Source organism: Podarcis pityusensis (assembly GCF_964106645.2).
Source record: "Podarcis pityusensis genome assembly, chromosome: 6".
Lineage (NCBI taxonomy): Eukaryota > Metazoa > Chordata > Lepidosauria > Squamata > Lacertidae > Podarcis > Podarcis pityusensis.
The window spans coordinates 47,451,390-47,476,138 of NC_138030.1; the positions used below are offsets into that span (position 1 = coordinate 47,451,390).

The 24,749-nt window shown below is 43.6% G+C and overlaps 1 protein-coding gene across 2 annotated transcripts in view; it reads left to right on the forward strand.

Annotated features, from left to right (window-relative positions):
* Positions 1 to 24,749, forward strand: part of CACNA1S (calcium voltage-gated channel subunit alpha1 S) — a 58,323-nt gene that overhangs the window by 20,536 nt on the left and 13,038 nt on the right. The window contains exons 11-36 of one of the 2 annotated variants that reach the window (XM_081010464.1): positions 288 to 513; positions 1,622 to 1,829; positions 3,255 to 3,375; positions 4,195 to 4,309; positions 4,480 to 4,573; positions 5,302 to 5,371; positions 5,948 to 6,080; positions 6,633 to 6,762; positions 7,433 to 7,492; positions 7,820 to 7,926; positions 9,171 to 9,258; positions 9,482 to 9,589; positions 10,223 to 10,275; positions 10,869 to 11,015; positions 11,545 to 11,746; positions 11,853 to 12,011; positions 12,722 to 12,832; positions 13,218 to 13,301; positions 16,187 to 16,243; positions 17,678 to 17,713; positions 18,783 to 18,920; positions 19,077 to 19,142; positions 20,377 to 20,468; positions 21,005 to 21,164; positions 22,834 to 22,961; positions 24,591 to 24,687. In XM_081010464.1, coding sequence (XP_080866590.1) covers positions 288 to 513; positions 1,622 to 1,829; positions 3,255 to 3,375; positions 4,195 to 4,309; positions 4,480 to 4,573; positions 5,302 to 5,371; positions 5,948 to 6,080; positions 6,633 to 6,762; positions 7,433 to 7,492; positions 7,820 to 7,926; positions 9,171 to 9,258; positions 9,482 to 9,589; positions 10,223 to 10,275; positions 10,869 to 11,015; positions 11,545 to 11,746; positions 11,853 to 12,011; positions 12,722 to 12,832; positions 13,218 to 13,301; positions 16,187 to 16,243; positions 17,678 to 17,713; positions 18,783 to 18,920; positions 19,077 to 19,142; positions 20,377 to 20,468; positions 21,005 to 21,164; positions 22,834 to 22,961; positions 24,591 to 24,687 — 2,990 coding nt within the window. The remainder of the gene's footprint in view (positions 1 to 287; positions 514 to 1,621; positions 1,830 to 3,254; positions 3,376 to 4,194; positions 4,310 to 4,479; positions 4,574 to 5,301; positions 5,372 to 5,947; positions 6,081 to 6,632; positions 6,763 to 7,432; positions 7,493 to 7,819; positions 7,927 to 9,170; positions 9,259 to 9,481; positions 9,590 to 10,222; positions 10,276 to 10,868; positions 11,016 to 11,544; positions 11,747 to 11,852; positions 12,012 to 12,721; positions 12,833 to 13,217; positions 13,302 to 16,186; positions 16,244 to 17,677; positions 17,714 to 18,782; positions 18,921 to 19,076; positions 19,143 to 20,376; positions 20,469 to 21,004; positions 21,165 to 22,833; positions 22,962 to 24,590; positions 24,688 to 24,749) is intronic. The other variant, XM_081010465.1, reaches the window with a different exon arrangement.

Genomic DNA, 24,749 nt, shown 5'->3' on the forward strand with positions numbered 1-24,749 from the left:
GGTCTCAGCATACAGGCTACCCCCCTCCCCCCGCAAACCCCTAACATTATACACCCGCTACATGTAACGGGTAGCTTGGTTCTTGCATGCACTCTTAACAACTTCTGTTAGCTGGCTTCTGCAAGTGGAAGCACTATTTACCAGCAGAGGAGAACTGAGTAGAGTGAAGGAAGTAATTCTGGACTTCCTGTCTCCACTTTTTCCTCCCAACCCTCATGCTCTCTCTCTGAAGAGGAATTGGGCTCCTCATGGTCAGAGATCTGGTCCATTCATCATTCTGCTTACAGATATTGCCAACCGGGTGCTTCTGGCCCTCTTCACGATAGAGATGATTCTTAAGATGTATGCTCTGGGCTTCCGCCAGTACTTCATGTCAATCTTCAACCGCTTTGATTGCCTTGTGGTGTGCACTGGCATCCTAGAGATCATACTGGTGGAAATTACCTCCATGACACCCCTGGGCATCTCTGTTTTGCGGTGCATTCGCCTGCTGAGGCTCTTCAAAATAACTAAGTGAGTATGCCAACCATTTCTCATAGGACTTGGCTTCCAGAACCTTTGCCATCCTGGTGAGATGCAGTAGGCTTGGAAGCGGAACAGAAGCATCCAGCTAGTTTTGGAAACATAATGCTAGACTAGATGCATCTCTCATACTATCTGGCAGAGCTCCTTTGTATTCATTTGGTGGCCATAGAGTTGGTCACATCCGCACCATACATTTAAAGCACTCCCATAGCACTTTAACAGTCATGGCTTCCCCCACCCCACCCCCAAAATTCTGGGAGCTGTAGTTTGTTAAGGGTGCTGGGAACTAGTTCTGCAAGGGGTCTCCTAACAACTCTCCGCACCTTTAATGAACTGCAGTTCCCAGGATTCTTTGGGGGGAGCCATGACTGTTAAAGTGCTTTAAATATTTGGTGCGCTTGTGACCACCGTGTGGCTACCTGCTTCAAGTCCATCTCTACGAAGTAAAAGAGGATGTGAGATTTCATCTCCTGGTGTCTCTGAGTGAGGTTGAACAAATTGATTAAATCTGCCACCTGTTCTCTGCCTACGTATCTGTAGTGGAGAGCAGTGATTTGTCAAACGTTCCCTTGGATGAACTATGATGTTTGAAAATAGCTTCTCTAGTCCTGGGAACTAGTCATGTTAGGTACCAAGCTAGATTAGATGGCAGAACAGAAGATGGAGTCATCCAGGCATAGCAATCTCCCTGCCGATTGCAACTGAGCACACTGAGCAGCTGTACTTAATATAGCCAACAGTATGTCTCGTATACAGATCGATGCTATGTTGTTTTAATGCCTTTATTTGAGCTGCTATAGTCTTTGTTTGGTCTTTGGCATATCCCACCTTGGCATCACTTCTTGGATGAAGAGCGGGTGAAAAAAGCAAATAAATAAATTGTGTTTGTTGCCCTGTTGGATGTGGCTGCACATGCTCAACTGCATTCAAGATGGCAGCCATGAGATTATAACTAGTTTTAGTTAATTAGTCATTAGGATGATTTATATTCTCTGTCTTTAGCTAGAAAGCTGCACTTCAAAGCTTGGCTCCTGGATCTGCAAGTATCTTAGCATCTTCACATAGGTGTGCACATAACGTTGGTGTCCCTCTCTAGGTATTGGACCTCTCTGAACAACTTAGTGGCATCTCTGCTGAACTCAGTGCGCTCCATCATCTCCCTCCTCACTCTCCTCTTCCTCTTCATGACCATCTTTGCCCTATTAGGGATGCAACTTTTTGGAGGGAGATTTGACTTTGATGATACAGTGATACGGCGCAGCACCTTTGATAACTTCCCTCAGGCTCTCATCACTGTCTTTCAGGTACAACTTGGGGGTTTTAATAAGCCAGTTTAAGGGCAGGGTTTTGTAGGTGACAATTGTTGTCTTCTGTACTAAGTTCTGGCAGAAAATGGGTGACCAATGGGGGAAATAGGAATCTGTGAATTGTGAGATATTGTCTGAGCTTTGGGAACGCATAGACTTCATCCTGGAGAAGAGTGACTAGTAGGGTGCCCCAGGGTTCTGTCTTGGGCCCGGTCTTATTCAACATCTTTATCAACGACTTGGATGATGGACTCAAGGGCATCCTGATCAAATTTGCAGATGACACCAAACTGGGAGGGGTGGCTAACACCCCAGAGGACAGGATCACACTTCAAAACGACCTTGACAGATTAGAGAACTGGGCCAAAACAAACAAGATGAATTTTAACAGGGAGAAATGTAAAGTATTGCACTTGGGCAAAAAAAATGAGAGGCACAAATACAAGATGGGTGACACCTGGCTTGAGAGCAGTACATGTGAAAAGGATCTAGGAGTCTTGGTTGACCACAAACTTGACATGAGCCAACAGTGTGACGCGGCAGCTAAAAAAGCCAATGCAATTCTAGGCTGCATCAATAGGAGTATAGCATCTAGATCAAGGGAAATAATAGTGCCACTGTATACTGATCTGGTCAGACCTCACCTGGAGTACTGTGTCCAGTTCTGGGCACCACAGTTCAAGAAGGACACTGACAAACTGGAATGTGTCCAGAGGAGGGCAACCAAAATGGTCAAAGGCCTGGAAATGATGCCTTATGAGGACCAGCTAAGGGAGCTGGGCATGTTTAGCCTGGAGAAGAGGAGGTTAAGGGGTGATATGATAGCTATGTTCAAATATATAAAAGGATGTCACATAGAGGAGGGAGAAAGGTTGTTTTCTGCTGCTCCAGAGAAGCGGACACGGAGCAATGGATCCAAACTACAAGAAAGAAGATTCCACCTAAACATTAGGAAGAACTTCCTGACAGAGCTGTTCGACAGTGGAATTTGCTGCCAAGGAGTGTGGTGGAGTCTCCTTCTTTGGAGGTCTTTAAGCAGAGGCTTGACAACCATATGTCAGGAGTGCTCTGATGGTGTTTCCTGCTTGGCAGGGGGTTGGACTCGATGGCCCTGGTGGTCTCTTCCAACGATTCTATGATTCTATGACTTTTTGGACAATGGGGCCTGAGAAAAGGGTCTTTAACGAAGAGGTCTTCAAACTCAGATGAGAACCTAATGCAGTCTTCCCCAACCTGTTGTCCTCCAAATGTTGTTGGACAACAACTCCCATCACCCCTGACCATTGGCCATACTGGCTGGGATTGATGGGACCAGATACCCAACAATATTTGGAGGGCACCAGGTTGGAGAAGCCAGGCCTCATGCAATGGTTGTGCTCAGGATACCCTGTTGCTGCTAATATCTCACTCATCTACTTCTAGGTCCTGACTGGGGAAGACTGGACTTCTGTTATGTACAATGGCATAATGGCTTATGGAGGGCCAGTTTACCCTGGTGTGCTGGTCTGCATTTACTTCATTGTTCTCTTTGTCTGTGGGAATTGTATCCTTTCTTTGCCCCATTAGGGGGGTGGAGTCCTCTATTAATAGAGTCAGATAAAAGCTCTTCTGCAATGAATTCTCATGCATTCATTTTGCAACATCACCATAAGATGCAATGTAAGTATTTCTCACAGCATTTCATGGTGACAGCATTTCATGTTGGTCCATTTTCTGTCCACGCAGTAGATGGGTGTGTGCATGTGGCTATGAGGACCAGTACACAATCTGCACACCAGGGTCCTCATTTTTGAAATGAGGTTCCCATTTCTTCTGACTGCTTCCTGCACTTTTCATTCTGCTCTACCTGCCAAACTGAATGGTGTGGGAAGCTGTACCCCATTATTAGGATTATTAGCTTATTAAGAACATGCTCTTAAGTCTTATTTATTTATAAATATAGAGACCATCCCTCATGTCAAATATCAGGGCAGTGTACAACCACATGTACAAAAGAGATAAAACAATATGTAATGATCATAAAAGTGACTAACTCACCTTAAACAATTAAAACATTGAATACGCCTGTTGACATAGTCTTCAAGAGCCATCTGAAGGTCAGAATTGAGGGTGCCTGCCAAATCTCTGCTCGAAAAGTATTTCATAGCATGGGATATTAAATGCCCAACTTCTTCCTGAAGCCAGTCAAGCTTCTGAAACGTGGGGAACAATCAACAGCATTTCTTGATCTCAGTAATCATGCTGGGATAGAAGGGCTCAGGGAGTCCTTTGGGTATCCTGGATGCAAATTGCTCAGGGCTTCAGGTTTATATTACCTAAACTCACACTGTATAATTCCTTAGCCTTCCTCCCCACAACCCAGATATCTTGCTCAATGTTTTCTTGGCTATTGCCGTGGACAACCTTGCTGAAGCTGAAACTTTGACCTCTGCCCAGAAAGCCAAAGCTGAAGAGAGGAAGAAAAAGAAAATGGGCCGGTCAGTTGTGCCTCCTGGTGGCCATGACAATATCTACCTCTGGGTTCTCATCTGGGACCCAACAGGGGGCTTGGCTGAACTGTAAGGTGTTTCCCACCCCCACCCCCCAATAATAGCTTCCCCTTGGCTTCACTTCCCTCTCCTCTTGCTTTCTTGGTTCTTCACTCTAGAGGTTACCCGGAGAAGTCAGAAGAGGAAAAGCAGTTGCTGGCTAAGAAGCTGGAACAGAAAGCCAAGGGAGAAGGAATGCCCACCACAGCCAAGGTCAGCCATGGGTGACTAGGAGCGGATGAATCAGTCAATATTGCTTTTTCTCCGTTTGTCCCTTTTCCAATCCAGAGTTCAGTTCCCCACATTTCCACATCGGTATGCAAATTTATATTTAAAAAGTCCTCATGAAAATTCATCAGCATTGTGGTACGAATTTCTCCTGTGAATTTTCTATGCAGGTTTATCTAAAAAAACACATTCCTGCAAATCCATTTTCCCCAATAGAATTCATTTTTGATGTTATTTAATTAATATATGCATTTTTATGCACACTTCACGCTAGTGTGTGCATTTTTGTACACATTTCTTGGCTGGAGAACTGTGTTGCGAAATTTGGAAAGATTTCAACGGATCACTGCATTTCTCTTCACTTTCAGAGAGTGTGAATTAGGTAGATTCACCTTTCAATGCAGACTGAATGGAATGTCTCCCCCATGGGTGACAGCAACAAGTGCCGCCTTTCGTTTTATTTTTTTGTTTAGGTTCTTTAAAAAAAGCCCCCGCAAAACACTGTACGATAGAGACAGTATAAACAGAAATTTTAAAAATGGTTAAGAATCCCTTAAGAATAAACAATACAATAAAAGCAATGTCATTTTAAATAGATGAGCAGAAATCAGTCCTCGGAAACAGGAAGGTTTTCAGAGCATGCCTAGAAACTGTATCAGAGTGAGCTTGCCTATGCCGCTGAGCTTCCTTTCATTTTTATTTCTTCTGTTCAGTTGAAAGTGGATGAGTTTGAATCAAATGTCAATGAGATCAAGGACCCTTATCCCTCCGCTGACTTCCCAGGTAAGGAAGGTTTGTCTCTTTCATTCCCACCACAGGAATGAAAAGAATTCTGGGCTGAACTGACTTAATGCTGTGTTGGGATGTTGAGATAAAGGTAAAGGTAAAAGGACCCCTGACCGTTAGGTCCAGTCGTGACCAACTCTGAGTTTGCGGCGCTCATCTCGCTTTATTGGCCAAGGGAGCCGGCGTACAGCTTCCGGGTCATGTGGCCAGCATGACTAAGTCGCTTCTGGCGAACCAGAGCAGCAGCGGAAACGCCGTTTACCTTCCCGCCGGAGCAGTACCTATTTATCTACTTGTACTTTGACGTGCTTTTGAACTGCTAGGTTGGCAGGAGCAGGGACCGAGCAACGGGAGCTCACCCCGTCACGGGGATTCGAACCGCCGACCTTCTGATCAGCAAGTCCTAGGCTCTGTGGTTTAACCCACAGCGCCACCCATGTCCCTTAGGGATGTTGAGATACTCTGATGCTTATATTTCGGCTTAATAGCAAGCCTAGAAATGAGTGAACCTTTTGGCTGTGCATGTAGCGCTTCTGCATGAAGCTTTTCAGTGACCGACTGTGTGCCCTGCAGGTGACGATGAAGAAGATGAGCCTGAAATTCCACTGAGTCCTCGGCCACGTCCTCTGGCAGAGCTGCAGTTGAAGGAGAAGGCAGTGCCCATGCCCGAAGCCAGCTCATTCTTCATCTTTAGCCCAACCAACAAGTAGGCCTTACTCCTTCCTCTCTCTCTCTTACCTAGGCACACAACAGAAACTGAATAGGTTTCTGAACTGGCTAGGAATTCAGATACGAAGACGATCTAACCGGGAATATTTGCCACTAGGCACAAATTCCTTCCTGGCCAGGCTTGCTTAACCTCGGCAAAGACATCAGTATAGGCAGATGCCTTCGATTCAGACTATCCTCTTGGTCTTCAGACTTTCCCTGAATGGTTATTAAACTAGCACCACAGCTGTAAAAGCGCTGCAGTTTGGCAGTGAAAGGACCGTAAAGTAGTAATTCCTTTAGTAATGTTATGGACTGGGTTGTCCAAGAACCCACATAAACACAGGCTCAATTCACTCAACAATTCTGCTCTACAAATTGTGCCCATATTCCAAATGTACTCTGAGGGGGATAGAAACATCACATGTGCACTTTCTACCAGCACATTGATGAACAGTGTAATTCCCCATTGGGTGCCCTTTGTACTATGAACTCTTTTGCTTAAGCAGAATATGACCTTCCCTTTCTTTCCCTAAATTGTCCTCTTCAGGATCCGTGTACTGTGCCACCGGATTGTGAATGCCACCTGGTTCACCAACTTCATCCTCCTCTTCATTCTGCTCAGCAGCGTCTCACTGGCAGCTGAGGATCCATTACGGGCCGAGTCCTTCAGGAATAAGGTGACTAGATAGGCTTGCTTGCGCTACTGGCAAGGTACCAGTGGGTGGTCCAGAGTGACTTACGAAAGCCCTGCATCCATTGTAATTGCCTCCTGGTGAAAACTACTTGGTATGAAATTGAAACAACATGCAAAAGGCAACAACAGGAAGCTGTAGATGAAAATAAGTGACTGGTTTTCGTGCATAAATCGCAGAAAGCCAAAGAGTGTCATTCTGACCCAAAGTCTTTATTTAAAAGTCATCTCTTCATGAAACTCAATAAGGATGGAGCCAATCATATCATACAACCAATAAGAAGCAATTATTTTAAAAGGAGAAGATAATGGACAACTAGTAAAAAGTTAAAAGTATTCATGGCTAAATGTATTTGCAAACTAAAATAATATGTAGAGGAAAAACAGGTTTGCTTGGGGATAACCAAAAATATTTCTGCAATCATTTGTTTTTAGAAATCAGAGTACTGTTCATGCTGGTTTAGCTGGGACTACCTGGAGACTGCAAAATGAGCTTGAAGAAATAGGAGATTCTGTTAATAATATTCAGATAATATTTCTTCTATAGTTCTCATTCCAGAACCCAGCAAATTTGCTAAAAGACATGTTTGTATATATAGCAACAGAGTTGCCCTGACAAAAATAGCATCCTGTTTCTTTGCTTGTTTTATCTCCAGATTCTAGGATATTTTGACATTGGCTTCACTTCTGTGTTCACAGTGGAAATCGTTCTAAAGGTGAGTCACACTTAGAGATGTTGTGGAATTCCAATGGAATCATAAAACGGGAATGGAAATCACCAATGTTTACTTATTCATCTTTTCTCCATTGTGCTGAGTTGGCAATCTGAATAGTTAACCACCTGTACAAATAGCGGGCATCAAATTCAAGCTTGCCAACTCTCTGTGCTGATGATGAAGTGTTCGTTCTCAGACAACTGCTTCATCCTGAACACAGCAGTCAACATCCACAGGTCCAATGATTTACAGAATTAGGCTGCTGAGAGAAGTATCCTCAAAGTAATACAAAAACTGGGCCTAACTGAGTCTTCCTGCTCCCCACAGATGACTACTTATGGTGCTATCCTACACAAGGGATCCTTCTGCCGCAACTATTTCAACATCCTGGACTTGCTCGTTGTGGCTGTCTCTCTTATCTCCATGGGATTTGAGTAAGCATTGTGATGGAAGAACTGGCCTGGGTTTCATCAATCTGTGGTAGGGCCAACTCTGAGGGAAGTAGGATAGGGGTTAACATTCTCCTTGTGTCTTTGGCAGCAACTGTGGGATATGAGGGATGTATCTGTGTGACCATAGAGTAGTAAGAAATACCCTGAAATATAAAGGAAAACATTGTAATGAGAAGCTGACCGTCTCTCAGACCCTGAAAACTAGGAGCTCCATGAAGAGTAGTGAGCTCTGCTCCCAAAGCAATGAATATTCACAGCCATCATTATCAGTCAACATACTGAGGCCTCATCCACACTCTACATTTGCATCGATTTTATACTATTTTAACTGTTTTCTCCAAAGATTCCTGCAGACTTCAATTTCTTGAGAGTACCGGGAATTGTTAAGAAATTTCTATCCCTCTCACAGAGCTACAATCCCCAGAGTTCCCTGGAAAAAGGGATTGGCTGTTAAACCAGTTTAGGTCTGTGGTGTGGGTGTGCTCTGAGAGTCAAACAGTTATCCTTCACCCCACTGCATCGGTATGAGAAGTGGATGTACAATCAGTTCCTGTAGTTTGATCCTACTGACTGGGTTGTGAAAGTCTTAGTTGCTGCAAAGGCCTGCCTTTTCCCTCCGATGGTCCCCTCACCCTCGTTCAAAGGCTCTTTGGTTCTGTAATTTACTGTGGCTGGTTGTACCATCTACAGTTGGGAGTAAAGTGAGGAAATTTGGGACGGTGTACAAGCATACAGTTATTTCCTGCTGTTTTCATGGGGGAATCATGGGAGAACAGAAGCACACAGGGGTGGGGGAGTAGTGACATTGCCCAGTGATTTTTTTTTTGTGTGTCACTCCACACTCACAGATGTGAATGAAATTTAGCGTACATCTATCAAAAAGCCATCGTTCCATAACACAAGAAGTACTGCATTGTGAAAGGAATGTTAGAAAATGGTTCAGAAGTGCTAGCATTATAATCAGGAAAACTAGGGCAATGCAGTATTCCGCATGTCTGAATGCACCCTGCAGTGGTTTTGCCTTCTGAAGAATTCTCTGAAGCCACCCCGGTAGCAAGGCAGTCCTACATCATTCTCTGGTTCGTGGTCCCAACCATGGAATGGCCCATTCAATCACTAGATATAATCAAAAGGCCATAGTCATTCTTTGTAGGCAGGGCAGAATCCATGTAACATAAGCACAATAAGGGTTCCCGCTGTAATGTTTTCCTCATATTCTGCCACAGGTCCAGTGCCATCTCAGTAGTGAAAATCCTCAGGGTGCTCAGAGTACTGCGACCACTGAGAGCCATTAACAGAGCAAAGGGGCTGAAGGTGAGTGGGGTTGTAGGAATGTTTTCCTCTTCCAGATAACCCAGAAATCAGGGATAGTAAGGGAAATGTGATGACCTCTCTAAGCCAGCAGCATGCATTGAAATGTATGCATGAACCAGGCAAAGCAATCTCTACTTATATTTTGCTGGACCGCAGTTATTCAGAAAAATCACAGTGAGCAATGGACAAATAAAATCTAACCAACCTCTCTTTCTCTCTCTAGCACGTAGTACAGTGTGTTTTTGTGGCTATCAAGACCATCGGCAACATTGTGCTTGTCAGTGCCTTGCTACAGTTCATGTTTGCCTGCATTGGGGTGCAGCTCTTCAAGGTGACAGTCTTTCCTAGATAGAATGAACTTCCACACTGTTTGAGTCCATGAGTTTGTAAAAGCTTGTTTATATAAACAAGGATAGCTTGCTGCCAGAGATAATCAATTCAGGGCCCCTATACTGAATTAACCATTCTCATTTGTCTCGGTTGGCCGAATACCTTCAGTTTGGTCTGGTCACCCTCAGGTCCTTCTGTGATGTGCAATCTTCCTTTAAAAAAGCATATTCAATCCTCCAAACCTACCCAGATGATGGTCTAAGTGTGTGACATCACACACACACAACGCACAATGGGCCCTCTCAATCTTGGGTGCAACATGGTGCCAATGCAGCCTGTCAATACATACCTCAAGGAAGCTAATAACATCACTGCAGTTTCCTCACAGTCAATGTGTAAGTCACTTGCAAAATCTTATTCCCTTTCAATACAACTCCCACATGGTTTGCCAGTCAGCAATGGGAAACTGTCGTGAATTACTGTCTCCTCTCCTTCAGCAGTAAAAACTGGGCCTGGGCTTTTGTGTAGCTGGAAACATTCACTTTTCAGTACTCTCAGGACTGTTGAGGCCATATTTGGGAAACAGCCAAATACCAACAATCCCTATAACTTTTGATCTCTGTTTTAAATGTAGGGGAAGTTCTTTAGCTGTACAGATTCAACCAAGATCACTGCAGAAGAATGCAGGTAAGCCTTGGTTATGCGTCATAGTCTTCTGCAGCCTGGGACACTATAATTGCAGTGTGACGGGAAGCTGTGGGCCAGAGTAGTTTTTGCGTTAACAGAGCAATAAAAGGAAAAAAACACCCCATTATGCCAGGCTGGGGTCGGTGGGTGGGTGGTGTCCCTCCTTCCAGCCCTGCCAGCCTCTGCCAGTGTCCCTCTGCAGAGTGACTCCTGTGTTACTCTGCTGATGCAGTACTCTGTCTTCCACTCACCAAATGTGTGAGCAGACAGAAGTGCTACCAGTGGGTTCCCCAGCAGTGGCAGCCAGTGGCAAGCCCCTTGGCCCCAGGATGTTCTAGGGCCAAGGAGGGGATGAGCCAGCCTGGGATTCATTGGATCAGTCTTATGCAACTTGAACAAGTTCCTTTTTTGCTGTAGTGACTGCCGTTGAGTGACTATCTCAGCATTGGTGAAATGTTAGGCTACAATCCTTAACTTAACTCAGTGGAACTTGCTTCCAAGTAGACCTGCATAGAACTGTACTGTAGTCTAATACGAATTAACAGAAGGTGCAGGCTCCTTGTCTGTAACTAATATAAAGTTTCTTGTCCCAGGGGATACTTCATCACATACGTCGATGCTGATCCAACGCAGGTTGTGGAGGACAAGCGAATGTGGAAACTCAATGACTTCCACTTTGATAATGTATTGTCAGCCATGATGTCTCTCTTCACTGTTTCCACCTTTGAAGGATGGCCTAAGTGAGTTCAGAACCCAGCATGGGGCAAAGTGCAAGGTGGGCTGTTGGGAATTGTCAGAAGGATTAGCTGGTATGCTGCTACTGTTGCTAATTAGCTATACTGTGCAAGCAAAATAACACTGAAAGGGGAAGCTTTAATGCATATCGCTAACGATGTTATAGACACTATATGCAGAGAGCTACACCAGACATTCATGTAACCATGGCAATTGATGCAGTTACTGGGGTTTTTAAAAAACATGTTTTCTCAGCAACAAAATATTGTGCTTTGAGAATCAGAAAGCATAATACATCAACAGAGCAATTTAAGGAAAAGTTGCCTGGAACCCACTCAGTAAAAGAGTTATAGCTCTACATTTATTTAGCTATACTGATTTTTTGGAAAACCCTTTGAGAGTGGGCCGCCCCTGTCAGAGGAGGCATGGATACCTGAGCTGATAACCCATCGAGCAAAGTCCTTTCATAGCCCACTTCTTCAAAGGTCTTTTACCCAGGCCCGTTAATCTCGACCGCTGTTCTAACTCTTCCAGGTTATTGTACAAAGCAATTGACACAAGCGCTGAGGACGTGGGCCCCATCTACAACTATCGCATGGGCGTTGCCATCTACTTCATCATCTATCTCATCCTCATAGCCTTTTTCATGATGAACATCTTTGTAGGTTTTATCATCGTAACCTTCCAGGAGCAGGGTGAAACAGAGTACAAAAACTGTGAGCTGGACAAGAACCAGGTATGGCACATAATGCTAAGATAATGAACAAGAAAACCTAAAGTATGGAAGGCACTGCCTAGCCTTTTTTGGCCCCATTCCCACATTGTATTTCTTCTCGCTCCAGCGCCAGTGTGTGCAATATGCACTCAAAGCACGCCCTCTGAGATGCTACATTCCCAAGAACCCCTACCAGTACCAGATATGGTATATTGTGACCTGCTCCTACTTTGAGTACCTTATGTTCTTCCTGATCACATTGAACACCATCTGCTTGGGCATGCAGGTATGGATGAGTGGAACAGCTGCCCAGCTGTAGAATGGCAGCAGTAGTGATGATTGTGGGATCCTGAGTTCTGCCTGGAGAAGAAGAATTACAAAACAGTGCCCCTATAATGAGCACTTGCTGATCTGGTGTTTAGAAATATGGGTGGGTCTTATTATCCATCGGTTGTACACTACACACAGTGTAACTGAACTGGGCTGTTATTCCAGGGATTCCAATATAGAAAACAGTGGTACCTCAGTTTATGAGCTTAACCCGTTCCAGAAGTCCTTTCTTAAACCAAAACTGTTCTTAAACCGAGGCATGCTTTCCCTAATGAGGCCTACTACCGCCGGTGCCCTTCCACTGTTTGGATTCCATTCTTAGACTGAGGTAAAGTTCGCAAACCAGGACACTACTTCCGGCTTTGCAGAGTTTGTAAACCGAATCGTTCATATACAGGGCTGTTCTTAAACCAAGGTACCACTGTACAAGTGAGCAATGAGAGGCATTGTTAGTACAGGTATGTTGGATAAGTGTGGTTTTACATCCATACAGCTCACTCATCATGGTGAGCCTGTTCTCTGCATGTGTATCTCTTTTACTTGTTATCTAGCAATCAATATGATTTCTCCCTTTGGCATAATATAGACTTCCTTTGGGTCTACAGGGCTTTGTTTCTAACTCAAACCAACGCTCTATTAATCATCTACTTTTAACCATCTTTACAGCATTATAATCAATCAGAGACAATGGACCATCTCTCAGATATCCTTAATGTGGTCTTCACCCTTCTCTTTACTGTGGAGATGATCCTTAAACTTATAGCCTTCAAGGCTAAGGTGAGTTTGGGATATGGACCTATAAGGCTCCTTGAGGGAAGTGGGTCTGTCATTTTGCTTAGAGCAGTGGTGGAAAGCGATGGCCCTCCATACATCATTGGACTACAACTCCCATGAGCCTGAGCCAGCATAGTCATAGCCAGGGATGATGGGAGTTGTAGTCAAACTACATTTGGAGAGCCACAGGTTCCCTGTATCTGGCTTAGAGTTACATGCCACACTTTAAGGGGGATACTGCTGGGGAGGAGGGAATGGTTGCATGTAAGTTTTTTTTTAGTCCTAACCAAGTCACACAAGTTTCAACATCGGTCCTTAGGTTGGGAAGGTGCCAGAAAGGTCCTGGCTTACTTCTTTGGAACCTACTTTCTTATTCCTTTTCCCCCAGGGCTACTTTGGGGACCCTTGGAATGTCTTTGATTTCCTTATAGTCGTTGGCAGCATCATTGATGTCATCCTGAGTCAGATTGATGTAAGTGAAAGGCTCCCAGCACTGGATGAGTGTGGGGGCTGGGAACATGTCAAACTGGGCAGCCATGAAAGTGAAGAAGAGTAGAAAACTGTTCCTCATGCTAATATAGCAGCATCAGTCTCCCAACTTTTCCACAGTTGTGATTATTGCATGTCTAAACAGAATATCTGTTTCACAGAAGCTATTGTTTTACTTCAGTTTCCTTCTAGAGATAAGAGGGTTTATTGCCTTTAAGCTAAGGGAATGGTAGGCATCTCACAATCCACAAATGTGGATAAGTTCAGTGGATACTGTGAGTTTCAGGCTTCAAGAAGTATTTTGAGGTGACCTTTCCTTGATCATAACTAATGGACTGATGTGGCCCCATGCCCGGGACATTTCACCTGCCTAGTAATCTCTGTGTTCTCTCTAAGCATATGTTCTTGGCAAGTAATATGTAGCTGGCAAATTTAGTATAAAGTCAACTTTGAGATGGTTTGCCTCATGGTACCTGCAGATCATTTTTGTTTTGCTGTCCATGGCAACCATGCTTTGAGTATTTGCTTATTATGTCTGCTTACAGTGTGACTATTTTCATGGCAACACTTGCATATATAAATTGTGCCTTCTATATATATATGTGCATGGATGCTATAATACACACCAGAGTATATTGAAAATATACCATGGGTGGAATAGCACATGTGTACTCTGCATTGCATATGAATTTAAAGAAAGGACAAGAGTAGATATTGCTGGGTTAAAAATGCATTTATGTGCCTTCATGTTCTCAGTGCACTGCTAATGCTACTATTTTCAGTTATCTATGGCTACAGAAACAGCTTTAGAAGGCGGTAGATCTAGAACAGCTTTCATCAATAGTGTACATGCCTGATTCAGTATTACTAAGACCAAAACCATCATCTCTTTATACTGAACATTGTCTTCCTTTAAATACTCCAATCCCTGGAAAAACCTGCTGTGTTTCTTTCTAGCTCCAGCTTGCCTCTAGCCAGTGCTAGAGTATTAGGAAATGTCAGTGCAAATATCTACCCTGCTTGATGAGTTGTTTCCAAGCCCAAGTACAAAGAGTCACTCCAAGGATGTAGCTTTAAGATACAGCTGAACTTTTTGTTGTTCTCTTATTAGGCGAGCAGGGGATGGAAGGTATCTTTGGGGACATGCAAAGATCTACAAGATCTACTAGATTTACATCCACCTCAATGCTTGCTGAATATGCCCTGATTCATTAAATGCCAAAAAAACTCTGGTGAGAGATCTATATGCTAAGTAGTTAAGGTGAAAGGGGATCAAGTTCAATGGTATTTAGGAATTTAGTCTGAGGACTTGGGAACTGGTAAGTATTCTGCTTCCCTTGCCTTTGCACCTGATGTTTGGTTCAGTACCAGAGGCAGAATGGCCCTGAGTTCATTCTTCCCAGAGTTCTTTGTCTGCCCCACTGGAATGCTGCTTCCCATTGAACAGCTGGGAACTGCAAGAAAGTGAGAGGGATCATGCTTGGAGCCCTGATTCTCCTAAAATACTCTCTGTACACCCTGTGGTGCTGACTGGATCACATAGTCTGATTTTGATTCCACAGAAAGCAAAACCACCATTAGTGCTGCTGTTTTCCCCTTCCAGCACACTGTATCTTTGACTTATGAACCCTAGCCTATTCCTTTCCCATGTTTCCTGTCTTTCCTTCCTCCCTCCTAGTCCATTTGTTTCATTTATTTGTATATTGATGTTTAATAAACTCCCTGATAGGTGAGCTGTTTAGATGAACTAATAATGCTCTTTTTATGGTCTTCTGTCCAAGAACAAATGGCAGCAAGTATAATAAAGTGCCTCTAACATAATCTGTGGGCATTCCATCGGGATCGTATGTTGCTTTGTGCAAGATACAGCACTTTTCTCAGAGTTTCTGGCCAAGAAAATGCAAATAACCAATCAGAGCACAAATCCAACAAAGGCACACAACCATTTATTTGCTGCTGAAGTCAATATAACCATCTGCAGCAGGTATAGCACACAAGTCAGCCAGGATTTTAAAATGTCTGGCTATTAATTAGTCCTGTCTGAATATATTTAAAAATTAATTGTAACAAGCATTTGTGGATAAAATACTTCTCTTGGCATGAGCCATCTTGTTTAATTCCGCAAAAATCCATCTTCCCTGTTTCCCCTTGGGTTCTGCCCAGTCTTTGGATTATTTCAATGTGTGAAAGAAAGGGTCAATGTTTTCAGAAGAACTCAGCATGGTGGGCGGCACTCCAGGAGCCCCATCCTTCAAAGAGCTGACCATGAAATATCACCGTAGGAGCTCCTTGCAGGGAAAAGACATGTTAAGAACTCTAATCACTTGTGGAGGGGTCTAATAGCACTTGAAACCCACCCCCCATTTGAATTCTGGCTCATGAGTGGTCTCTTGATGGTGGGTGAATATGAGTGTAGCTGGCCATGCGTCATAGACTTCTGTAGGCTTCTAATCTAGGAATATCTGTGCCTTCAATGATGCTCCAGTAGGTTTCTTTGTCTAAGGCTTATTGCAGTATATTGTTAGCTGGAACTTTCTTATCTAGGCTGCTTTTTAAAATCTGTTTCCAGTAGGAGACTCTAGGCTCTGTTCAAGTCATTTGTAGTCCTCATTCCATGCATCAGTCACTGCATCCTTTATTCCTTTATCCTTTATCCCTTATTCCTTTCTGCCTGTCTTCTTCTTTGTTGGTCTCATAGGATCTCCCATCATGCCCTTCTATTGTTGTGGACCACCTTCTCTTCCTCCCTAAAAATGGCTCCTCTTCCTCTCCTCCATCCCTTGTCCCTCTTTCTCTCTGTCTTTCACTTCTCTACTTTCCCACTACATTTGTGGGATTCCTCGGCTGATTCTTTCATTCTCTTAACAGATTATTCTTGCTTCCAGAGGTGGATTGTACTGCCTAAGCGGTGGCTGTAATGGCATTGTAAATATCAGCTGCATGAGCTTGTTGTGGAGAACCTTTTCTTTCATATATCCCTTTGTCCCTTCCTAGACCATTCCATATTGCTGTGCCCTGCTGTGTTAGTGTGGACTGCATGAGTCTTCAGAGATTCTGCCATCGAGGAGGAAAAGGGAGAGAAAGTTGTGAGCCTCAAGAGAAGACGATGCTGGTGGTGGGAGGGTGCTGTTTTTATTTGCTCCCCTTTCACATGTTCAACAAATAGAGAAGCCTTTCTTTTGGCTTGTCACAAGAGGTTGGGGTAATACGCATACAAGATTAGCAGCAATATATCACATTCTTTTCACATTCTGTAGGTGCTGTACAAGCATTGTTGCATAGAACTAACAGCTTCTAGCTTCTAACACAGCTTTAGTGGCATTTTTATGGTTGCACTAAAATAGCAGTCCTGCAAAGCGCTGGCAGTGCAATTATCAGCTTTTGTTTCTGATGCACAGCAAGTGCATCACTGCACATCTAGATTACACTATAGCTTCCTTCCATTCCTGGTCCAGCTTGCCGACGTGTTCTGTGCAGCTTCATTATAGAAGATACAGCAAGATCTGAAGATTCTGTAGCTAACAGCCAGAAAACTGAAGTCTGAATGTAATAGTTACTTTTCTCAAAATGATGCTTTTACTACTCTGCAGAAGCACAAATCCACAGACAAGTTTTGCATTGGCTGTGTGCTCTTGCACAACTGACCCAGGCGATCTGCTCTGCAAATACGCCATGGGACTGATTGTGCATTAAATATGCACTGAGTGCTCACTACTAGAATCACTGTGCCAACATTTGCACAGCGTTAGGTTACGTCTGCACTAAAAATCTAAACCAGTTTCCTGCCACGGCTTCTCCCAAAATGAGCCTCCTATCATAACGGTACATCTGTGAAGGTTATTTTTTATATCCACACATAGTTACAGTTCCTAAGATTCCTTGGGAGAGACCTTGGCAGTTATGGCAGCTTTGATCCAGTTTGCCCTTGTGGCATAGGCGTTCCAATAAAATATATGATGGCATCAAATTATCCAACTCCCAACTCTGATAAAAAGGTACAAACTGTGTCCTTTGACTGTTCCTCTCACTTCCTTCTTGTCATGCTGGACTCATGATTTTTGATGGCGCAGACTCATCCTTAGTTTCAGTAAACCCAGCAGTCCAACAGTTCTACAGGTAACATGAAGTTAGCCCAGGGAGGGGTTGCTAGGCTTAGAACCAAGAGATCCATTAGAAGGTTGAGGAACCTTTTAATGGCGGTGGCATGAAACTCCTTCCTGTATTCCAAACCTGAGTCAGCATGCAATGACCCCTGCAGTATTATCCAGTCCCTTAGCTTAGCATGCTGTTGGCCCTGAGGTCCTTGTTTTACCTGCACTGAAATTATTGCTGTACTTATAACTTGGGATATATTTACAGACGAATCCGGTGATCCAGGGAGACGTCACAACACAAGTAAGTGTTTTTTTACCCCTTTCATATTCTCTCATATATATATATATATATACATACACACACACACACACACACACACATATACACACACACACACGTGTGCACAAACACACCATCCTTCAGCAGAGCTTCCAAAGTCATTTACAAAAACAAGAAAAACACAGAGAAATAGAACATTATATGTTAAAAAAGAAAAAATGCATTAAGGTATATTACAAAGCCTGGGAGAATAAAAATGGTTTTGTCAGGCAGCAAAAACAATAAATCTGCCTAGTGCCAACATTATTTTCTGGGGAGGGAATTCCATAAACTCCCGCCTTATCTCAGATGGCAGGGACAACTATAGAACAGCCTCAGGTTGTTTTGGGAGCAGGAAGTCCTTCAGGAACCTAACCTGTGTAGGCATTTAAAGGAAAACACCAGCACTTTGAAGAGTGATCAGAAATTGACTGGAAGCCAGTGTGAATTTATTTCAATATCATTGAGATATATCACCCCCACCAACTGACTGGTCCCAGTCAACAGTCTGGAGACTGTGTTTTGAGCTAGCTGAAGTTTCCAAATAGTATTCAAAGGCAAAGCTGGGTACAACACATTACAGTAGTCAATCAGTCTGGGGGTTGTCAGTAGCCATGCCGAGACCACTTCTGTCAGCTCAGACATGGGGGCTGCTGGGCAGCAGTCGGTACAACAGCAGAATTCCCCATCTGTCCCTGGTGCCCAAACTGGTGGACACAGGAATTCAGCAGAGGGAAGTGGAGTAAAGGAAGACTGGATCCTTATAGGCCACAGTGATATTACCCACCATCTCCAGCCCTCATCTATGTTGGTGGTGCACTGAGAACCCAGACAGACATTGCTGATGAAAGTCAACACCTTGCAGCCTGACGTCCCAGGTCTCAGTAGTACATACCAGGTTGGCCCCCTAATCCACAATTAAATTGTGGGTGGTTGCTGTCTTATTATGGGCATGCCTGCTGAACACACCAGATCTACTCTTGAATGAAGTTTATCTCCTTCTACCTGCTTCATGCTTGTTCACTGCCCAAGGGATGTGCTCCTTCCACAGCAAGCCATAGATCCTGATGAGGGTGGCCGAATCTCTATCACTTTCTTCCGCCTTTTCCGTGTCCTACGGCTGGTAAAACTGCTGAGCCGATCAGAAGGCATTAGAAATCTCCTATGGACCTTCATCAAGTCTTTCCAGGCAAGTGCATCACATTGGCTGAAAGGACGTGAGCTTGAAGAGTTCTAGAGGTTGGGTGACAAGCATTGTGATTCAACGCTTCCCATCTCATTTGAGGCTCATGACTTTGCACTGCAGTTTTGCGACCCTTGGGTTCTTCTCTCTTTTGTTCTGCAGGCACTGCCACATGTGGCCTTGCTGATTGTGATGTTGTTCTTTATCTATGCTGTGATTGGGATGCAGGTGAGGATACACACACAAAAAAAACCTCTCTCAGTGGCAGTGTAAGCCAAGATCCCAGTTATAAACCATCCATGGTAATAAGGCCAGATATCATATTGTCATTCCATTCTATTCCTTGGAAGCTTTCCTCAGTCTCAGCTCCCCATTCTCCTCATCCCAATTGCTTGGGACACCATGTATCCTGCAGAGGTTTTGAAACAAGGTGTATCTCTCTTGACATGGTGCCTGATCTGGCCCATTAAATAATTATACCTTGCAGGTCTCATGTCCTTCTTCATTGACCTGCAAACAGAGATGTCACTTGAAAGGATGCCACAAGAATTTAGTTCCCGTGGGCTTTCAGTCTGGAGTTTTACAACCCAATCCTAGGCATATTTGCTCAGTAATAAGTCCCATGAGTTCTATGGGACTGACCACTGGTGTAAATAGCTTTAAACAGGGATTAGTTAAGTTAATGGAGACCAGATCTGTCCTCAGCTAATAGCTGAATGGAACCTCCAGGGTTAAAGGCAACTGGCCTTTAAATACCAGTTGCTGTGGGCAAAATGGCACAGAGAAGGGCTGTTTCCTTCATGTTGTCCTTGTAGGCTTCCCAGAAACATCTTGTTGGGCATTCTATGAAGCAGTGTTGGGTTAGATGTTCCCTGGCCTGATTCAGGAGAGCTCTTGCTATGTTTGTATGAGTTCAGTGTAACTTAATCTCTAGTAAGCTTGAGGTTTGCAACTGCAGTCACTTCACTTCCTTGGTGGGGTAGGGTGGGGGTGTCAGCAGTCAGAAAGACAGTAAACAACTAAAGTAGAAAGCAGCAATCGGTTAGATTCAGACTTAGATTGCACTCTTACACCACTTAAAGATTCATGACTTCTCCCAAAGAATTCTTGGAAATGTAGTTTACTAAGAGTCTCCTAACAACTTTCAGGATCCTTAACAAACTTCAGTTCCCATGATTCTTTGGGAAAGGGGGGAGAGAGAGCCATGAATTTTAGAGTTGTATGAGATTGCTTTAAACTGTATACTGTGGATGTGAGCCAAGTCGTGAGGAGACCCATTGAAATTGAGGGGACTTACGTTAGTCATGCCTAACTTGTTCAATTAACTTTAGTGAGTCTACTTTAAACATGGCTAAGACTATATCCAACCAAGTAGCAAGAAACGAAAGGAAACTGGTACAAAGAGAACAGGTTTTGGTACAAAAAGTGGAGGTTTATCGCAGTGGCACTTTCTGATTTACAGATGTTTGGGAAAATTGCTCTGGTGGATGGAACCTATATAAATCGGAACAACAACTTCCAGACGTTCCCACAAGCAGTGCTGCTGCTATTCAGGTCAGTATCACTGTACATTTAAAGTGCGTTCAATGCACACTTAAAGCACATGACTTTCCCCTCAAAGAATCCTGGAAAATGTAGTTTCCCCCTCACAGAGCTGCCATTGCCAGGACCCTTAACAAATTACAGTTCCCATGATTCTTTTTTTTGGGGGGGGGGAGCCATGTGCTTTAAACACATGGCATGTCCTGCCCATTCCCTGAGTTAGGACCCTGGCACTTCCACAATACCTCCTCAGTCTTCATATGCTGGTGGTCACTATTTTATTTATAAGCCACCTTGAGCCCCCGTTTTGGGAAAAGCCGGGCTATAAACAATAACAACATGCCAGAATAGACCCTTAGTGTTAGGTTCACTCCTCATTTTAATTCTGGCAACTCAGAAATGAAAGTCCCACAAATGGAAACAAGGTAATGGTTGCAATTTTGCAGTACCCAGGATTAGAGTCCTAGAATGCTGGTCATTCCATATCCTCTAATCTAGAGAATACTTTCTGGAAAGGGGCCCCTGCCTCACTTTATCCCTTTCTCTAGGTGTGCAACTGGTGAGGCCTGGCAGGAGATCTTACTGGCTGCCAGCTATGGCAAGCAATGTGACCCTGAGTCTGACTTTGCTCCTGGGGAAGAATATACTTGTGGCACAGACTTTGCTTATTTCTACTTAGTCAGCTTCTACATGCTATGCGCATTCCTGGTAGGCTATTTCTGTTCTGTGATCTTGTGCTTATTTCCTAGTCAGTTAGCAGATACTTGTAGCATATGGATAAATATGGTACAGTAGCAATCATCATTAAGGGACGAACTAGACATGATCGGGGGGGGGGGGCGTTGAAGGTGGTTTGATGGAGGGAATTGCTGCATGTGATGCATAACATCACCCTGCTTTCACCTTTGGCCAAACAGGTTTTGCAAAACTGTGGGTCAAATCAAAAATTTTGTGTATGTTGCAGGAGGTAATGATGTCTCCCAAACCATTTTCAGCTCCCTTTTTAAAATACTCCCCTCTCTTCTTCAAAGACCTTGTAGCATTTCTTCAGCAGTAGTCTTGGCTTTACACATAGTTCAATTCATTCTTGCTAATGGAAGGGGACTCCAGAAATGGGGTTTAGGAGCTGCTGATCACCAGTCATAGCTCAGGGGCCAATCTGTGACCATCAAATCCACTCAAAGGCTGCAAATTCAGGAACAATCAGAAAGCAGGTATCGTTGTGTTTGCTGCTGAAAGGCAATCAACGGCCATTATGGAGAGAGGGAAAGAGGGAATTTTGCTTGTGAATGAAATGCATTTAGCTGGGCTGTTGCTCTTCCTCTTTCCACCTGCGTTGCCAATGTGAAAGAGTCTTTAACCTGCTTTATTTACCCCTATACCAGTTTTCATCTGCTATATTTAGTAAGATTAAGGGAAGATTAGATTAACATTACTTATTATTACTATATTTATTACATGTAAGTATTAAATGTACGGTATTTAATAAATACTAAACACTAAACAATAAATACTAATAAATAAATAATAAACGTATAAAGCTGCCCATCAATAAACATTCCTTAGTCAGCTTGCAGTAAATAAGCTACTGACATTTGTCATGCTGAGGAAACAGAAATGACTCTTCTCAAAGCCCTGGCCTGGGCACTCATTCAATATTCTGTCTCATTTTAGTTTTCTCAGGTGGCCGCAGTTCATATTAACGCATAGCTATAAATGTGTAACGTAGCCCTGGAATTCTCTGCTTCCTTCTCTCATCAATTTTGCCTCTTAGGCACTGAGCAGTGGCAGGTCGGTTCTGTTACATCCAAGGCTGAGAGCGGTGATCAATGTGGCAAGGGAATCATACGAATGATTTGTCACAGTCACAAACAGCAAGTCAGTGTGACACCACAAGCAGCCCAGCACAGTGGTGTGCTCAGTCATTGCTTGTACTTCTGGAGCACGCTTGTATAAAGACCACTCTTCTCCTAGCACACTATCCTGGTTGGCTGCCTGATGGACTTGCACATATGAACGGACCACTTAGCTGTTTCTACACATGCACTTAAATCACATCTCTTCCTCACCGGCCCCAAAAGGATCCTGGGAACAGTAGTTTCTTAAGGGTGCTGGGAATTATAGCTCGGGGGGGGGTTGAACCACTGTTCCAAGGATTCTGGGTGGAAGGGTGTATTCACAAGCCTAAGAATTGAACTAACCAATGCCTGTGACATGCATTGCCTTCCCAGACAAACTACCCCTTCGATTATACTTTATTTAGTTTTATGTGGGTTGGTATACAGGCCTTCGGCCAACTTCATTCCAATGGGCAGCTCAGAGGTCCATTATCCTCTGCTATCTTTCACCTAAGCTGTGCCAATGTATATCTCCTTAGATTATCAACCTCTTTGTCGCTGTTATCATGGACAACTTTGACTACCTCACACGGGATTGGTCCATATTGGGTCCTCATCACCTGGATGAATTCAAAAAAATCTGGGCAGAATATGATCCTGAAGCCAAGTGAGAAACTATCAGTTATTACTTTTGTAATCACTGGATCTGTGGGCCAACTAGACATGAAGTCTATCATGTAGTTTGACCTATTGTCAATTTTTTTGTTTATGTTAAAATAATAATTAGCCGGTACATGCTTATGCCATGGTCTTGATCAGAATTATGCCCCATTTCTGCTATCCACAGTGAAAGGAAACCTTCCATTGATGCCCTACACCAGCTTTTTCTTTTTTTAATCAGCTTTGCGAAAACAGATTACTTGGCAAATGTCTTGTCTAATTTGGCTCTGAGTTTCTACTGGCACTGGAAAGAGAGCTCAATGTAACTTCCTAGAAATGTTGTGGGACGTCAATGCTTGGAAGGCATATGAGTACAAAGTCAGATGTGTGGTAATAGAATGAGAAATATTGGTATGAGCTCTCTTTTCATTTATCAGATTGTCTCAGCCTTAATATAAAACCTTGATTTATTACATTGACTTGGAATCCCCATGAATTTATTAGAAGGTATGTTTCAAATAGGGACATCAGGGGCTTCTAGCTGTGGTCAATCTTGCCCTGGTAAAAGGGAACTCAGGACGCAAGGGAGAAATGTGCTAAGAGGAAGGCACGCTTGGCAAATCCACACCGTGATCAACTCCCACCCAGGAAACAATGTCTGCACTGTGGAAGGACATGTGGGTCCAGAATTGGCCTCCACAATCACTTATGGACTCATTGTTAAAACCGTGTTTATGGAAGACGATCTTACTCGGCTACGAGTGATTGCCAAAGAAGAAGAAGAAGAAGATATAGTATTTTGTTTCCAAATTATGGCAGGATAGATTTAGAATGGCTGATGCCTCTTGAGACACAGCAGGCTAGATCAGGTGTGAGAAAGGACTTTCCAAGTACTCAGAATGATTTATTTGCCTGGGCACGTGACTAACACCCATTGGTGAAATCTAGAATTGTTCTTTGCAGTGTAGGACAGAAATCCTTTAAATAAATAAAATGTGGTCAATATCACTTAGAAAAAAATACAGTTGTCTCTTGTGAGAGCTGATCTTTTTATAAACCAGGAGACCCACTTTACAGATTGTGCTCACATAACAATAATGCATAAACTGATATCTGTTTTTGCATTTCTTTATCATGGAGGTGTGCATACAGGAGGGAATTGAGATTCGTTATGGCTTCCCATTGCATCGCCTGTACATGTCATGGCAAACACGTGTTTTATCACAGTGCCACATATGAGGCAGGGGGACTGGCTCATCAGACTACATTGTTTCATATAGCACATTTGTATATCGTATGTGCAAAAGATTTCAGCCCATGTGGGTCCTCACCTCTCCACAAAGCTGGAGGGTGTTGAGACCTTGCCCACCCACTCAACATTCCACATGGCAGGCTTCCTACTTTTTAGTGTGCTCTAAGGCAGAAAGTACCTGCCTCTTTCAAGGATACTTCAAAACATATACTTTTAATTGTATGCTCTATCACTATGTCAAGAAAATAAGCAGGTGCTGTGTGTGAATTCCCTGGGATTAGAGAATGGTCCAAATAAACCATTGAATCATGGTCTCTTCAGCTCCCCGAGCTAGAAACCTGTGTGCCATTTTCTTCAACATGGCTGTCTCTTCCTCTTCCTCAGGGGCCGCATCAAACATCTAGATGTGGTGACTTTGTTGAGACGAATCCAGCCTCCCCTGGGCTTTGGGAAGTTTTGTCCACACCGTGTGGCTTGCAAGGTAGGAGTCCTGAGGAAATGTTTCTTTAGCAGTCCAAACTAGGTCTGAGTTCGTGTCCTAGT